The 17505-nt window shown below is 40.7% G+C and overlaps 1 protein-coding gene and 1 long non-coding RNA gene across 2 annotated transcripts; one reads left to right on the forward strand and one right to left on the reverse strand.

Annotated features, from left to right (window-relative positions):
* The first annotated feature begins 6751 nt into the window (after positions 1–6751).
* On the forward strand, positions 6752–13212 carry PLK2 (polo like kinase 2). Its single transcript, XM_086868290.1, has 14 exons — positions 6752–7572; positions 8005–8112; positions 8283–8399; positions 8590–8719; positions 9015–9102; positions 9378–9473; positions 9698–9896; positions 9994–10141; positions 10559–10656; positions 11292–11415; positions 11663–11903; positions 12005–12134; positions 12223–12333; positions 12449–13212. Exons 1-14 carry the CDS (start codon positions 7348–7350, stop codon positions 12638–12640), a joined length of 2007 nt encoding a protein of 668 aa, XP_086724416.1. The 5' UTR covers positions 6752–7347; the 3' UTR covers positions 12641–13212.
* On the reverse strand, positions 11755–16864 carry LOC111941347 (uncharacterized). The gene is made up of 3 exons (XR_002869969.2): positions 16775–16864; positions 12514–12586; positions 11755–11889 (listed from the first exon to the last, which is right to left on the reverse strand). It is a non-coding gene; the product is annotated as an uncharacterized LOC111941347 (long non-coding RNA).
* Positions 16865–17505: the final 641 nt, after the last annotated feature.

Consider the following 17505-nt stretch of genomic DNA (forward strand, 5'->3'; position numbering starts at 1 on the left):
ATATATAACACAACGTAAGAAACACAGAAAATTTTCTGATGTAAGATAGGAAAGTTTATTGAAAAGTATTTGGTTCTCAGTTCTCCACAGAATTTCTGACATGCCTGTGTCATGTCAAAACTTCAATGGTAACATATGGTGTTAAGTCTCCTTACGACATGCTTTCTTAATTGTTTTTATCTTAGAGGAGTATATTGAAGAAAACTATTGTCGCATTCCGCAGCTTCAGGATCGCATCCAGAGAAGCTACAGTTACCAGCATGGGACTCAACCAGACAAGCTTCTGCTCAGGAAACCATTTATTCAGCATGGGAACAAACTCAGATCCAGAGACAGAGAGCCCTGAAGAGAGGCAGGGTGAGGGGTTTTGAGGGACAGAACCAGGGTGGAGTTCAAGGTCAGGGACCACTAGGAACACAGCAAGGAACACACCAGTCAGAACCCCTGCCACCCCACGAGGGGTCTAGGGTAGAGTTTCTTCCTGGGCTCACAGGGCCCATCCTCGGAGGCAGAGTTTTGGAATTCACACTAGTCGGGCTTTACAGCCACGTCTCACACTTTAACAATGCTTATCTGAAACTAAATCTTTGCCTCCCTGAGCAGGGGCACCTCACAATCTGTGAAAGATAAAAATTGTTCATCTAGTTTAATCAAATCCCAATGAGAAAGAGAGGACAGGATGCCCTTCTTTCACAGATGAGTTGGTTGCTTCACTTGCCTCTGACAACAGCAGCTTTCAGCCCACTTTTTTCCTGAGCAGACTCTATTCTGCTCTATTCAGGACTGCTTTTGGCACGTCTTGCTTTGGTAGCAATGAGCTCCTCTCATACCTATTGTGCTGATCAGGAGTGCTGTCTTATATCTAATTATGCAGTAACTAATTTTTCTGTAGACCCTCAACTCACCTACCTTCAACTCTAAATTCCAGAGTTTCTCTATATCCAAGAATTCTTTAGACATGCATTTTAGACCGTCTTGTTCTGTTTGGACATTAGCTGCGACTGCTGAGGATTAAGAATAATGACTGGTACTCCTGTTAGCCCAAACATTTGAATCTTTGTATCTGCTTTGTTCTACAATCCTAGTTAATTACAGAAAGTAAGACCAAAAAAAGTTTACAATCTCATAAATGTTCTCCTTTTTTGTGCTTCATGTTTATAATACATAGTCAGAAGTGGACTGTACATGTCTAATTACTGCCAACACGTGACTAAAAAACAGGTATGGTTGTTCTGGATAGAAGAGAGTGTCATGGAGACAGATAACCTATGACATAGACTCTTACATTATATATCTCATAACCCTATTCTTGTGTTGTCTGTGTTGTCTGAGCCCTAGTAACACTGGCTTCTGCCCTTAGGATTCAGGAAGCTGCTGATCTATCCACAGAAAGAAAATAAGCACTTAGCCTAAGTGGTAAGCAACTCTTCTGTCCTGTATCCTGCAGTACTTGAAGACTGAAATTGGAAAGGGGAAAGGAGATCAGGAAGGGAAACATATCAACTGAAGTACTGACCTCTTTGTTCTGTTTAGAGGATTTTGACTACCCTTTGGCATTCTTTCCATTAACAAGGAGGTCTTATGTGTAAGATATTTGGGCACTGAAAAGGGATAAATTAAAAAAAAAAAAAAAAGCCAACACAAAAGATTCTAGACAGTTCTTTAAGGGCATAAAACACTACTCCAATTGTTTCTCAAGTTTGAAGCTTAATGTCTCTAATACTGATCATGAAGCTTTACCATCCCACAGATCTTTGTTCCTTCTGCATGATCTATGCAGTTGCATAATGGGCCTAGCAGTCATTTATACAGGAGGCAAGCTAATTCTGGCCATAAAAACTCCATCACCAGCATGTGGTGTCTCAAGTCCTGGACTCACAAAGTTTTGAGCCCCTTAAATGTGACCAAGAAGCACCAGAAGCATTGGAAACTTTTGAAAAAATATGCTGACAGCAGACTGAGTGGCCACAATGTCTTGTGGACAGATGTTCTTCAATTAAGTAAGCACTTAGGAGAGTTCACATTGCAGAAAAATCCAGAATGGGATTCCTACAGGACACTTCATGAAATATTTTCATGTGTTTGTGGTCATTAGGTTTAACAGTTTCTTATGGATGGGTAATACAGTTTGCACTCTCGTTTTTTCTCAACGCATTTAAAGGTGGCAAACAGTGGCCATAGAGAATTTCATTGAAGGAAATGATGTATCTGACAGTATTCTCTTTTAAAACCTTTAAAGACAAAAGCTTTAGAGCCTACTTTTGCAGTACTCAACTTTGAGGTTAGTATAATCTTTGTTTTGGTCTGGCATATGCAAGAAAAAGCAGTCAAGCTGTGAAAAAAAAAAAAAAAGAGAAGAATAACACCAAGTGCAAACCTGTGGTCTGACTTCACTTTTAGAAGCAGATGCTGTATGACGGTGTTACTGTACTTTCTGAGGGCAAGGGTAGTGCCTGTAATAAAGCTGTGTGGCATTGTTCAACCCAGGCAGCACAGAGGAAGAATGAGAGAGTAGTGAGGGTTAAAAAGAAGATGAGTCTCTTTGACAATGTCTTCACTTGACACTGACATTTGGCTGGAGCTATATTATTTTCATACTCTATCATTGCACTGGGTGAACACCTTCAGAGCCATCCATCAATCTTGACCATGTAAGCATCTATGAAATTCAAAGAAATAGAGTTTTGTGTCTCTGGGGACCAAATATGGGATCCTATAACCACCACAACTGCAAGCTTGTCTTCCTGCCAGCCCCAGGAAACTTACACTGAGCAGGCAGGGAGGGAACCAACCTTGGCACCACCCCAGAAGGAACTAAAAGTTAGCACAGTCTGTGTGACCACTGCCCTAAACACCCTCCTCTTTTCTTGGGAGATCTTTCTGGGAAAACATATGATTGCCTTAAGCTCTTGGTAGTCTGCCTGCTTTTTAATTAGTAGATCACTTTGAAAGAAACCACAAAAGAATTTACATCTTTGGGAGCACTGCCAAGCTTCAAACAAAAAAAAAATAAAATACATTCATTATAACAGAAACAATTGCTTTGCACTATGTCTGCAATGATTTAAGGAGAGCAAATTGTATCATACCTGTGTATAAGAACAAACTATGACAATAAAATTCTGCAAGGGAAATGACACACTGAAACTGCATGGCAGCATCAGAGCAAATGTTTAATTCTATGCCTAGACAAGCTTTTGCATGTTTTATAATTTATTTGTTAAGGATGCCTATGCCAGAAACCCTAGAAATTAATACATTACTGGAAACACAAAAACAAGTGCCCTGGAGAACAGGAGAAGTGTGGGAAACAATAACAGAGAACATACAGATCCATATGAGGTGGAGAGAGAAGGCTGGTGTGGAGCTGGAAATTAAGAGGATAAGTTAGGCAATTGTCCTGGGGTGACTTTAGGATGCTTGTATCCCCAGTCATCTGTTCTGTTTATGTTACATATTAAGTTCTGCACCTTTAAGACTGGTCCAGAGAGCAAAGGGAGGAAAGAAGTGCAGAGTTTGTTTTCAGAAACTTCACTTGCTCTTTCACATCCTTCTCATGACTGTGCTGTCTGCAGCATGGACACTGGGAGAGAGCTCTCCTCTGCTTTTCATTAATTTTTAGCTAGCTGAGGCAGAGAAATACCCCGCACTGTGGATTTTCTTCTTCTTGGAGCTGTTCAGGCCTGCTCTGGACTGAAAACCCAGAAAAACACCAGAAGCTCACGCCTGTGGCCCATGAGGGCCCAGGACATGGCATTTTCCAGTGCAGGAGGGACTGATAAGAGACTGAACAAGCCAAACTACACCCTAAGACAAGGACTTTCTGAATTTGCCATTTCTTCAGAACACCGCAAAGTTCCACTGTTTAATATTATTAATTTTTTTCCATGTTTGCATGTACTTTGCCTATTAAATAAAAAATTTTTTCCACTTTTCTCCAAAGAAATCTTTCCCGGGTCAGTAGAAGGGAGGGTCTGCTTGAATCTGCTTTCTAAAAAAATCCCATTCGGAATTTTCCTCCCAAATTTGCCCTAAACCAAGACAGTAATAAATCAAGAAGAGAAATGAGACTTAGTCAATCAGTAAATACTAAAATGAAGTAAGATTAGCAATAGACTCAAGACAAGTCACAAACATCATGAAGAACTTCGTGTAAAAGTCCCAGTTTTAATAACACATTTCCTATAGGGTGATTTTCTAAAAGTAAGCCACTTATATGTTATATATATATATATATATATTATATTTATATATATGATACATATTCCAGTGAAGACGTTATTCATGGAACTCTTAAGTTTGTCCCATCTTTAAAAAGAATACACTTATTTTAGGACAGACTGCCATAACCTGTTTTAAACAGCTGAGGGCACTCCATGACCAGCTAAATGAAAAATATGGTTCTACCAAAACTAACCTGAGGCAAGAGAGCTAACAGCTAACCGGATAGCAGAAATCAAATGATGAGGTCAGCCAGGTAAAAGGTCAGTGTTGCCTGCCAAACCAGGTGTGGGCTGCCACCCAAATCTAGTATGAATTGTGTGTTTGCCTGTAGGAGCATACTGAATTGGCTTAGATGGAATTCTAGGTAGGGAAAATCATATGAGTAGCATTAAATATTCAGAAAATTCAGTTGAGAGTCAGTCTGGAAGTCACGTATATGGTGTTGGTCCTGGTTTCATATAAAGCTTTGGTTTCCCTGGCAAAATCATGCTCATGAACACAGTGACAAAGCTCCGTAATATTAATGAAGTTGGACATCCAAGATTTAATGTACTTCTTTTTAGAAATTTAAGTCTCTGAACACCTCACTTCATAATGTTAGGGTGAAAATAAGCAGTTCCTGGCAAGATGTTCTTCCCACAAGCCTGTAAACAGACTGACTGTCAAATTCCCATTCCTCATCTGAACCAGAGATTTATGCACACTCAGTCTTCCCAGACCCTCAGTAATATGGTTTTTATGAGCATCTGTATACTTGTGTCAAAATGGAGCTGTAGGAATAAGTGATTGCTTTTTTTTCTAGAGACAGAGACAGAAGGAATGCCTGAGGCCTGAGTTTGCCCTGTTTCTTGGCAGGGAAACTGTAATGCTGTATGCTGATTTGGCTACAGAGCTGCTGCAATCTTAGCCAGCTTGCAAGTAAGCTTCTTGTACAAGCTGCAGGTACATTTGAGCATTTTGCTAATGTAATTTGGAAGAAAATGTGGGAGATTACAGAGCACATGCCTTTTCCTCACAAGATATAAAAAGGTTGGCTTAAAACATTTACTGTAATGTCATTTTATCCAAGAGATCACCTTTAGAAGAAAGCACATTTGCTTTGTAAACCTCACAATAAATAGTACGGTAAACTTGGCACCTTGAGGTAAGTATTAGATAAATGCTCCCTGTGTGAAAGTGGGACAATCAGTCTTCGAGTAACTGCTGCATGGGGCAGTAGTTGACTGCCCCATGACTGACTTTTTTAAGTCAGAGGGAACACAGTTTAAATACTTCATTTCGGCAAAGTAGGTGAGAACAAATAGTGCCAGTCCTGCTTATCAGAACACTTTGTGTACCTGGCTTTAACCATTGTTTGTGTTCTCTTAAAGTCGAGCTTACCAATCTTCCCTAAACCTCTACCAGACAAAGCTTGTTTTTCTTACATTTGCTTTTTAGCATGTGCAGTACCACTTCTTCCCAGAGGAGGGAAAACGTGTACTTCTATTCTGCCTATTCCCCCTTCACCCAGAAGCCTTTCAGCGCACCAGACCAAAGCAATGCACACTAATCACGTTTATTATTTGTAACTGATTTTGCCAAAAAGAGAAATTTGGAGAAAGGTAAGGTTATGTGAGGGTAAAAATATTTTTCTCGGAAGCCAATGCCTGTTACACAAAGGGCTGAGAAGGCACAGGGCAGAACAGTGTCTGTGTATCCCAATTTTCCCTTTTTATTTTCACCTCTACCCCTATGGTTAATGACTAATAATATAAATGTTACCTGACTAGGAGTCAGTTAGGTGAGTTAGGAAGGCAGCACATGCCCTTTAAAAAGCTGCAGATGGGCAGAAGAAGAGTGTACACAATCCAGTGTAACACTTGAGCACTGTTACCTTCGTACAGCAATACCTATGGAGAGAAACAAATAAACAAATATTGTTGTTCTACACTTTTGCTGGTTTTGGCCGGCAGGACTTTGTGTCTTCTGTTAAGGCATGCATCCTGCTGTTGACACTCTCAAATAAGTATATTCTGTTATTTTAAGATGTGAAATGAGACATTTTCAGGGACTAACACTGAAATAACTTACAGAGTTACATGCTCTGGGAGTCGTTTCTACTAAATCAACTAGTCCTTGATTTTTACAGGCAATGAAAGCAGGTAGAAGTATTTTGTCTGCCAACAAGAAAATACTACTTCAGAAATATGTAACATACTGAAAAAATAGTGATTTTTGGCATTTTTGCATCTTCAGAATGGAGAAATGTAAAATTGTTTCACATTCCAGTATTTTTCTTCCAGACCACGCTTCACTTTTTAGCAATTGTCTGTAGAGAAGCCCTATACAATTGCCTTCAGGTGCCTTCCAACTTGATTTATTTGCTCCATATGAAGAGATTTTAGAGCTGACTGCTGTCAGACAGCTGTGGGGGGTGTCCCTAGGCACGGGCTCTCCTTACGGAGGGAGGGACACGGTAGCCCCTTGGCACTGGGGCATTCACGCCAATGATTTACACCATCTGAGCAAGCCCATGGGCCTCAGCTCCATGCGGGCCCCGTGTCCCTGCGGCGGTGGAGCTGCCTTGGAACAGGCGGGACAAACTCCTTCCCTTCCTCACGTGCAGCAACAGGCACGCGTTTCGGGGCTGCTCCCACAGGCCACAGCTCGGATCGTCCATCACCGACGCCCACGGCCCCGCACGCAGCAATCCTCGAGCGAGGAAAACACAGCTTACGCTGAAGCTCTCTTTGTCGAGCTCCCACACGGGACGGTGGCGGCCAGAGCAGCCTCCGCCGCTCTACGGATACAAGAGAGTGGTTCAGCCCCTGTCCGCTCCGCTCTGCTCCCGCCACACAGCCAGGCAAGGGACGACAGACCCGCACAGCCCGGCAACGAAGGGCACAGCAGTACAGCCCGGCGCTGCCCAGCTCTCCTCGGGTCGTCCCGGGGCGGGCCGAGCCGGGCGGGCGGAGCGGGTTCCGGGCGGGGGCCGCCCCTCAGCGTTGGGGCGGAGCCGCCGCCCGCTTTATAAAGAACGAGCGGGGCAGCTGCTCGGCGTCGCTGGCAGAGCGGGTGGGTCGGGTCGGGCTGGTGGAGCGGGACCGAGGCGGGCAGGCAGGACGGAGCCGGCGGGGCGCGGTGATGGAGCTGCTGCGGACTATCGCCCACCCACCGGGCGGCGGCGGTGCCAAGTGCTGCGAGGCGGCGGCGGGCAGAGCGGCCGGCGGCGAGTCGCGCAGGAAGAAGGCGGAGGAGCCGCCGCACCAGCAGCCTCACCAGCACGGCCACCCCGCAGCCGAGGTCTCCCGGATTATAACCGACCCCACGACGGGGAAGCGCTACTGCCGCGGCAAGGTGCTCGGAAAGGTAATGGCCGCGGCGAGCTCGGTGCCCTCCCGAGGCCACGGCCGGTGTGGCCAGCTCGCCGCCCTTCCCGGCGGAGCGCGGGGCGGCTGGCGGGCGCTGTCCCCGCGGGGCTGCGTTCCGCGGAGAGCGCCGCGCTGCCGCCCACCACCTGCCCAGCGCCGCCCGGGCCAGCCGCGGTGCGCCCGAGCGCCCTTCCTGCCCCGGAACCGTGCCTTCGGCTCGGGCGAGCCCGCGGGAATGACTTGGATCTTGCATGCGGGGAGTGGGGAGCGCGAGCCTTCCGACAGACGATGAACCCAGGACCTGTCCTTAAAAAATTGCCCTTTGTTAAGGAAGTTGCGCTTCTTGACTAATACATGAGCTGGTGAATGACTAAGTGCGGGACTGCATTTTTACCTGCTCTAATTGCCTTTTTCTCCGATGTCTCTCTAGGGTGGATTTGCCAAGTGTTACGAGATGACAGATTTGACAACAAATAAAGTTTATGCTGCGAAAATCATTCCTCACAGCCGAGTAGCAAAACCTCATCAAAGAGAGAAGGTATGTATGCATGAATTATTTTTTTTATTTTATTTTTTTATTCTCGAGCTTTTTGTGTGCTGGATTGCCTACCCCTTTTCATGAAATGGTTCTGATAGAGCTGGCTGCTCAACCTTGTGGAAGTAAGGCTAACAACACCTTTCTTCTTTCCTACTGTCTTGTCTTTTCAGATTGATAAAGAGATTGAGCTGCACAGAATGCTTAATCATAGACATATTGTGCAGTTTTACCACTACTTTGAAGACAGAGAGAACATTTACATTCTTCTGGAATACTGCAGTAGAAGGGTGAGCATCAACTGGGAGAAATCCAGTATTTACTTACCTGGAATCTGCAACTAATTTATATGTGCGATGTGTAAAAGTTGGTTTTTTTTGTGGCTTTAGTTGTTTCTCTGTGCACTCATTTACTTTTGCTTAGGGTGAATTTTGTGCATGAATTATCAGTGACATCTCTGCTTGTGTTTTGCTTCTGCAGTCAATGGCTCACATCTTAAAAGCAAGGAAGGTATTGACAGAACCAGAAGTACGATACTACCTCAGGCAAATTGTGTCAGGGCTAAAGTATCTTCATGAACAGGAAATCTTACACAGGGATCTTAAGCTAGGTAAGTTCTCCAGATTGCTAGCTTCAAAACACATTCCTCCAGCCCCATCAGCATTGTACCACTTTATCATTTTATGGTGATTGTTTAGTAAAATCAGCTTAGTCTGTCTTTACAGTGGGAATTCATAGTGCATAAGGGATGACATTAAGCATTCTTAATTTAAAATATTAAAAAAAAACCCAAAACAAAAAACTTGCCTAGTTTCTGGCTCTGAACAAAGTATGACTCAGCACCTGTGGCAAATGCATTCCTACCTTGCCAGAGATGGACTAACTGGAATTTCTTTGTCTGCCAGGTAACTTCTTCATCAATGAGAATATGGAACTGAAGCTGGGTGACTTTGGCTTGGCAGCGAGGCTGGAACCACTGGAGCACAGGAGGAGGTAGGCGCATCAAAAATGTAAAGTCTAGTAGCAAGTAAAACTCAACTAGTATGAAAATGAGAAGTTATGTTCCATAGCAAAAGCTACTTACTGCCCCTCCAGTATCATGAAGACGTAACAAAAAAGCATCTATGGTGTCAAAGCTCCTACAGCTCCTCTTTAGATGTCTTAAACTCCTGTCTGAACTTGAGAGGAAAACCTGCCCTATGAGAAACAGCTCCTTCCTCTTTGTATTTGAAATACTAACCAGCTTTCTGGTGTCTTTGATTTTTCAGAACAATATGTGGCACACCAAATTACCTCTCTCCAGAAGTCCTCAACAAACAAGGGCATGGCTGTGAATCTGATATATGGGCCTTAGGCTGTGTAATGTAAGTACTTCCCTGCCTTTGAAATGTAATATATCTATCACTGGCTTAGGACTTCGGTGAATTAAAAGGGGATGCAGTACTGGCTCCATTTACAGCCTTTCATACATGTGTAGCTCAAATGCAGAAATTCATCATGTTGAGATGGACAAAGCCTTTTTTTGTAGCTGTAGGTACAAGTATGGTGGGTGTGTAAAATAAAATAGTTTTCCTTTGCCTTTAAACAGGTATACAATGCTGTTGGGAAGACCCCCGTTTGAGACTACAAATCTTAAAGAAACATACAGATGTATAAGGGAAGCAAGATACAGCCTGCCTTCATCTCTCTTGGCACCTGCAAAGCACTTAATAGCTAGCATGTTGTCAAAAAACCCTGAAGATCGGCCCAGTTTAGATGAAATAATGAGACATGAATTCTTCTTACAGGTTTGTACTGCCTGTTATTAGTGTTGAAAAAAAAAAAAAACCAAAACATAAAAATTCACTCTGTGGTCTAAAAATCTTTTGTGCTGCATTTCCACAGGGCTTTACACCTGATAGACTGTCTGCAAGCTGTTGTCACACCGTTCCTGATTTCCATTTGTCAAGTCCTGCTAAAAATTTCTTCAAAAAAGCAGCTGCTGCTCTCTTTGGGGGTAAAAAGGATAAGGCCAGATACTTCGACACACATAGTAAGTTCAAGCCTAGAAACAGTCCACTTATGTCTATTGCATCAGTTTCATATTAGTATACATCAGTGAGATAGCAACAGAAAACTTATGTCTCAGAGCTTTTCTGGGTTGGTTTTGATTTTTTTTTTTTTCTTGGTAAGTATTGATGGTAGCCAGCCCACCTATGTGACCTTACATATGTGAATGCTTCTTACAGCATCCATGTCTGTATTGGTTGGCTGTTAGTTTGTAATGTCTGTTGAAATTTAGTCTCTTAAGTGATTTGTGTGTAATGGCATAATTTCTCTGGGAGACTATGGCAGGCTGAGAAGAAGCTGCTGGAGAGACAATTTGTTTTCTGCAGCTAACTTGTTATGCTTTCTATGATTCAATAGCACTTCCAGATTCAGAGTTAAGTATTTTTTTCCTGTGTTGCAGACAAGCTAGCTAAAGAAGATGAAGAAATCTACAAGCTCAGACATGATTTGAAGAAGACATCGATAACCCAGCAGGCCCCCAAACACAAGACAGATGAGGTATATGCCAGTGCAGTTCAATTCAAATCCAGTAACAGTTGGGTGGAGTAACTATAATTAAATTATATTTGACTTGGATATCAGAACTGGGGCTGTACACATCATAATCAAGCTTAAATGATTAGCAGAGTTGCTTTAAGAGGGCTTAAACAAGCATCACAAAGGTATGGTAGCCTTTGTAGGGAGACTATAAATTTTGGCTTTTGAGTAATTATAGTATCTGACTAGACTCCATTGTTTCCAGTGTGTTAACTTGTCTACCAGGTGCTATTTCTCAATATTCCAAATACAGGGTTTCAGTTCATGATTAACTAGACCTTTTTCAAATAAATTGCTGAAATCTATCTTTTACTATTTGGTGTTCAGACCTGCACACAGCTGCTCCCTTGCTAGGGCAGAAGAGCAGAGAACTGCAACTGTGAAATGCAAATTGAAGATCTAAAGAATGGAAAGACCTGGTGTGCTGCTTTAAGCTCAGTCTAGCAGCAGCTCTTTGTACTTTGTAATCTTGGTATATGAATACCAGTTTCCCTAGAATTTGTCATTTGTTGAGAAACAGGAGAGCCATGCAAAACTTGTGTATAAGCTTTGGCTTGTGTTATGTTTGATGTTTACATGTCTGACATCTCTTCTAGGAGATTCAGCCTCTTATCACAACAGTGGGGAAGCCGGGAGCATTGCCAGAAACCAAGCAGATTGGAGACTCCATTCGGATGATAGTCAGAGGAACTTTGGGAAGCTGCAGCAGTAGTAGTGAATGTAAGTGCAGCAAAATGTGATCTCTAAGTCTGAATCACACATTTATTTTTCTTAATCTTAAAAGATTGAAATAAACATCTGATTTTATCCTCTTACTTTTGATGTTGTAAAAACCAAAATTTTTTAAAAATTTAAATTAGAAATTTAATTTAAGAAATCATATTTCTTACAATATAGGTAACTGAAAGGTTTAGAATGAAAATTTTCTCTGTGTGCTCTTGCCAGTCTAATAGTCCTTCCTTTTCAGGTTTGGAAGACAGTACCATGGGAAGTGTTGCTGATACAGTTGCAAGAGTATTGAGAGGATGTCTGGAGAACATGCCAGAAGCAGACAGCAATCCCAAAGAACAGCTGACAGCATCCTTCCAGTGGGTTACAAAATGGGTGGACTACTCCAACAAGTATGGCTTTGGGTACCAGCTGTCAGATCACACTGTTGGTGTTCTCTTCAACAATGGCGCACATATGAGCCTTCTGCCAGACAAAAAGTAAGAATCATTACAAAGCCAACAACTCACTAAGGCAGTTTTAAATGTGAAATCCTTTTTTCTTATCACTAACCTCCTTATTTTCTTTTTATCTCTTTCAGGACAGTGCACTACTATGCTGAGCTAGGCCAATGCTCTGTCTTCTCAGCCCCAGAGGCTCCTGAACAGTTCATCAGCCAAGTAACTGTACTGAAGTATTTTTCTCACTATATGGAGGAGAACCTCATGGATGTAAGTTCAGCACCTTCAGGGTCCTGAGTTGTAAGAATACACTAAATGTGTGAACTGAGTGCTTAACATAACCTGTTCCCTTTCTTAGGGAGGAGACTTGCCCAGCCTAACAGATGTACGCAGACCCAGGCTTTACCTCTTACAGTGGCTCAAATCTGATAAAGCTTTAATGATGCTCTTCAATGATGGCACGTTTCAAGTAAGTGTGTCAGCATCACCAGAGAAAATGTCTTAAAATACTTTATTGTAGTAAAACTAGCTAAGTCTCAGAAATAGAGAATGTAGACAAACAGCAGCTCACTTCTCTTTTACAGGTAAATTTCTACCATGATCACACAAAAGTCATAATTTGCAATCAGAGTGAGGAATATCTCCTTACCTACATAAATGAAGACAGGATATCCACGACGTTTCGTCTGACAGCTCTTCTGGTTTCTGGATGTTCATTGGAACTAAAACACAGAATGGAATATGCTCTGAACATGCTGCTGCAGCGTTGTAACTGAAGGAACTGACTCTGTTAAACCAAATGGACTCTTGTTCACTGTGAATCTACAGTGGAGATGGTGGAGCAACTAGTATGTTGATGATGGATGTGTGGTGGTACGAAAACTGGACTGTCCAAGTGTGCTGGGCACACATCTATTAGAAGCCTAAATCTACTTGATGGACTAAAGTGTTGTGACAAGGAGTTCTTCGGATCATAGTTTTCCTTGCTTCATGTGTGTTAAAGATATATTTAGACTTGAACTCGGAGCAGAGTGTGTGTTTGCTCTGTAGGAGAGCATCTCTGATGGAGTTAAACTGTGAATACACATCTGGAAAGGGAGGGAAGGGAGAGAGCTCCGTTGTTGGGGATAATTGTAACAAGCAGCTTCTGGTTGCTTAACTGTGAACTATGGCCATACTGTTTTTTTCCTTATTTTTCAAAAATACCCACACTTGTGGCTGGCAAAGTGCATTCCTTGTTAATTTTTTTTTAATTTATTACAGCCTAAAGTGAAGTATTTATTACTTTTTTTTTTGACCTTGGCATTTTAAATATAAATCTGTTCGCAATAAAGAATGGAAATCTGAAGCATCATTTTCTATTCTTTCTCCAGTATAACTGAGTATGCTTTACATTGCATTACAAAAAATATTGCAGATTTGCTTTCTATATGCTCTTTTTAAGAAGTCTGGTACAGGTCTGTATATGAAGGTTTGGCAGGTTTGTCTGTGCCCACCTGCAGTCACAAGCACCAGCACAGCTCTTGTTAATTATAGCTGCAATCCTAAAACAACTGCTGATGGAGCCTACAGACTAATGATGTAGGCCTTGACAGTTATATTCCTAAGGGCTTAAAATATGGATCTCTTCAAGATACTACATCCCAAAATTGATCTTTTACACTGAAAAGAACTCTTTCTTCTGGATAGTACATAGGCAACTAAAGGACAAAGAGCTGTGTAAGTTCTCTGCTTGCTGTGAAAGCATTGCTCTTATTAATGGACTGAGTATCCTGACACCTGAAAAGCAGAATGAATTCACCATACCTATCACTTCCCCTCTGCTGAGCTTTATTTGGTTATCCTTGGTTAAATGGTCACTACAGTAGAGTAAAATCAAAAGGGTGAAAAAATTAAAAGGTGACAGTGTTAACTTTGGGCTCTATCCAGCTGATAACTTTTAAAAACCACCATTGTTACTAAGACAAATTGCAATTTACTAAATACACTAATTTTTCTGCAAAGCAGTTCACAGCAGCTGAAACCAACATAGGGATTGCTGCTTTCTGCAATCCTACTGCTTTTAAAAATCCACTTATGTGAGTAATGGCTGTCCAAAACTGAAGGTAGTGCCATTTGTCAGTTAAAACTATACAAATAGGTGCTATTATGGATAAGTCATGGACTCCAGGCAGGGGGAAAATTGTCTCACTTTTGGGCTGAGCTTATTTCTCTTAGATATTGCATAGCACCTGGACCTGTGTAAACACATGGCTGTCTTCAGAACTGTTACTTGATGGAACAGCAAGCACTTAAATTGCTTACTTGACCTATTGTTCCTATAACTGAATGAGGCCTTTTCTGAAAGGCATCACTTGCTGTCAGTGTATCAATCACAGTGGCTGAATAAAAGGAACAGGCAGAGTAATAAAACACAGACTAAACAAAGTACAGATGTCAATCTGAAATAGTGGCTTGCTTCATCTTGCAGCAAGCATATATAAATGTGATTTGGTTTGTTGTATTGAGTACCATACATTAGGTAATATTTATTTACTTCTCAAGTCTAGACAGGAAGACCCAATTGAGTTCTTCAGATGGATTCATTAATGTAACTCTAGGCACTTCAGTGAAGTTAAATATATACTTGCTATAGTGAGCAGAATTCAGCTTCCCAGCTGTCTACTTTCTTCAAGGGATAATGGCTGATTTCATTCCTGAGACGCCATAATTTACCTAATTCTGCTGCACACATACAGCTACCATTGTGTTCTTTTCCTTACAAAGTAAAATCTCCTTTTATTTATGACACAAACACACAGTTTGTGGGCATTTCAAACAAATTTACTAGAGCTATAGCAATTCCCATGGAAAAAACACTTTTTGTTCAACTGTGTACTAGTGAAAGTGAAAACCTTTATTCAGCTGCTATGATTTCTTTGGGTACCAAAATCATGCTTGTATGGCTGTAATTCAGGCTTGTGTAAGCAAATAAACCAGTTTTTAATGTAGAATATTTGAAAGTGTTTGTAAAGGCTCCAGGATGCTAGTTGTTTGTGGATGGTTGAAATACACCTTGCTAAAATAAGTTAAGTGAATCAGCTATTTGTATGCAATGTTTATGTTCACTGCTTGCTAAATCCTTATGTATCTTTCTGCTTAGTGCAGCTTCTTCTCTGTATCCTTACCTCACTTTTTATTTTCATAATGCAAAACAAGAGATATGTTTAGATCAGGTTAAGGAGAAATACTCTTTTCAAGGTACTTTGTCCTAGTCTCTGAGCCCAAGGAGAATTTTAAAAAGCCATTTTAAAATTCTTGGTATAAGAACTTAAATCAAGAACAAAGGTTCTGAAATCCTTTCTCAGGGTGGATCCTGTCTTAAATAAGATACTGTAGTGCACTACTTGGCCTTCTTTACTTAAACAGGTAACTCCCTCTTGTAATTCTGCATATAGGAAGATAAATGTTAGAAAGGCACTTGTCTATATCTTCTGTATAACAAATGTCTTACCTTCTCTTGAAAGATACGATATGGATTTTATGCTGGTCCAGCAATTGTTCTAATAATCACTTATATTGAAACCAAAAGAAAATACAGCATAAACTCTAGTTTGGGAGTATATGTACTTGAAAGGAAATGTGAGGACTAAAAGATTAGGTGAAAGCACATATGTTTGTCAGGTATGAATACTGGACACAATGAAATTTCATTGACAAGAAAAAAAATGTGTTGTACTTACACTTATCAAAACATCTTTATGAAGTTTGAAAATACATTTTTGCAAGCATATATACATGTATGACTGATACACTAATCTGCTGGTAGCAAACAAGTAAAGAAAAATATGCAAACAGGCCACGCTATTAATCCATTAACAAAATGCATTACCCACTGATGCCACAAGTAACTCAAGTATTCTAGGGCATTCTGTAATCTTTTCCAGGGGTCTGAAATTATTCCATTTCATTAAGTTGCTATATATAATACATAAGAGAAAAAAGAAAAGTTTAGGTATATGCTACTTTGCAATATTGAATAAAGTTCCCAACATTCTCCACTTTACTTAGGAAACTAGAAAAATATTCTGTTACTTTAAAGCTATTTCATTACTTTTGAAAATAACCATATCACAGAATGATCCTTCAGCTGCCCATCAATAACAGGTAACTTTATGCCTGATTAAATGGATTCTAAATGTAAATTTGAATTTTTAAAAATTATAGGTTTTTATAGATAATTATGAACTCCCATCTAGTGCATACCCAAGGAATCAACCAGAGTCATGCATGGCATAGGCCATTGCTTTGGTCTGGTTTTATAATCTTTATGCCTTATGAACATCAATAGTGGCAGAAATATCTTCAATTGAATCGCCACTATGTTAGACTAGGACATACAGTTAAGAGGTTAAACTCCACTTAAATGTACATTTAAATATATATATTTGGTAATAAATATCATGGATCATCATGGTATTTGGAAATTAGGATAATGGAAAGTAAAGATTTAGCCTCTGAGATTTATCCATGTAAATTAGCTTAGGTATGGGAACACAACTGATTTGAAAGATTCTGTTTTACTGGCTATACTAGCAAACATTGCCAATTTTTTTTCTATACTTTGAAATCATGGATAAAAACACCTCATTTTCTCTTGTCCATAACAAGTAAATGTGATGTGAACAGGAATAAGTTATTATCCCAACTGATATTTTTAGGCACTTTCCTGCTTAATATTGGAAGAAACACCTTAATCCTCATGATGAAAACATAAAAGTCTTAATGAAATCAGCATGAGGCATTATTAGTACCAAACTGACCCAGGTAAAGAGTTACTAAACACTTTTTCTTCAGAAGTAAAAAAGCAATAAGGTATTTCACAGCTCCCTCCACTAAGGATTCTGAGTGGAAGACCTGAATGAACTTACCTAGCACTTCGGCAGTTTGTAGCTTGATGTCTTTTGTGGCAGGCCAGAAACAAAGACTAATCCACTCTCTGCCTTCCTTACTTATATTGAATGATCATGAAAATGACTGCCCATTTTCTTCTGATGGTTTCAAAGGTTACATAAAGGAAAACGTAAATCAAGCATTAGCACAAGAGACTGGATGGGTGCATCAATGTCTCTCTATACAACGAGAATCTTAGGCAGAAGTGGACTTCTTTTTTGTATCATTCCCCACCCTGAGGAATAAATGCCAGGTCATTTAAATTGCTTGCCTGGATTTGAGATCTTTGAGGCTGATAACCTATCACACAACTAGGTTTTCCAGGACAAAGTTTCCAAAGTGCTAAAGTAACACAATTACCCTTTAGAACCTGGTCATCTAGGACACCATTCTTGTGGACCTTTCTTCTGAAGGATTGAATTCCCAGTATTTCACATCAAATGACCACAACAGCAATGGTGTTAATACCATGAATAAAAGAAGCTTTGAAGTCACCTTTTCAATCTCCCTGCCAACTCCAGAAGACCTCACCTGCTCCTGGTAATGCTTCTCTGGTTTCACAGACACAAGCATTAGAATCAAATTAATAGTAAACTCTGACAACTCATGAAAATTCTATATATATGACACTTTATGCTCATAAAGTAGGCTCTGATTCATAGCTTATAAGATTTTTTTTTCCTTATTTATTGTAAACAATAAATTTTAA

The sequence above is a fragment of the Cyanistes caeruleus genome, chromosome Z, assembly GCF_971803275.1.
Source record: "Cyanistes caeruleus chromosome Z, bCyaCae1.hap1.1, whole genome shotgun sequence".
Taxonomy (NCBI): domain Eukaryota; kingdom Metazoa; phylum Chordata; class Aves; order Passeriformes; family Paridae; genus Cyanistes; species Cyanistes caeruleus.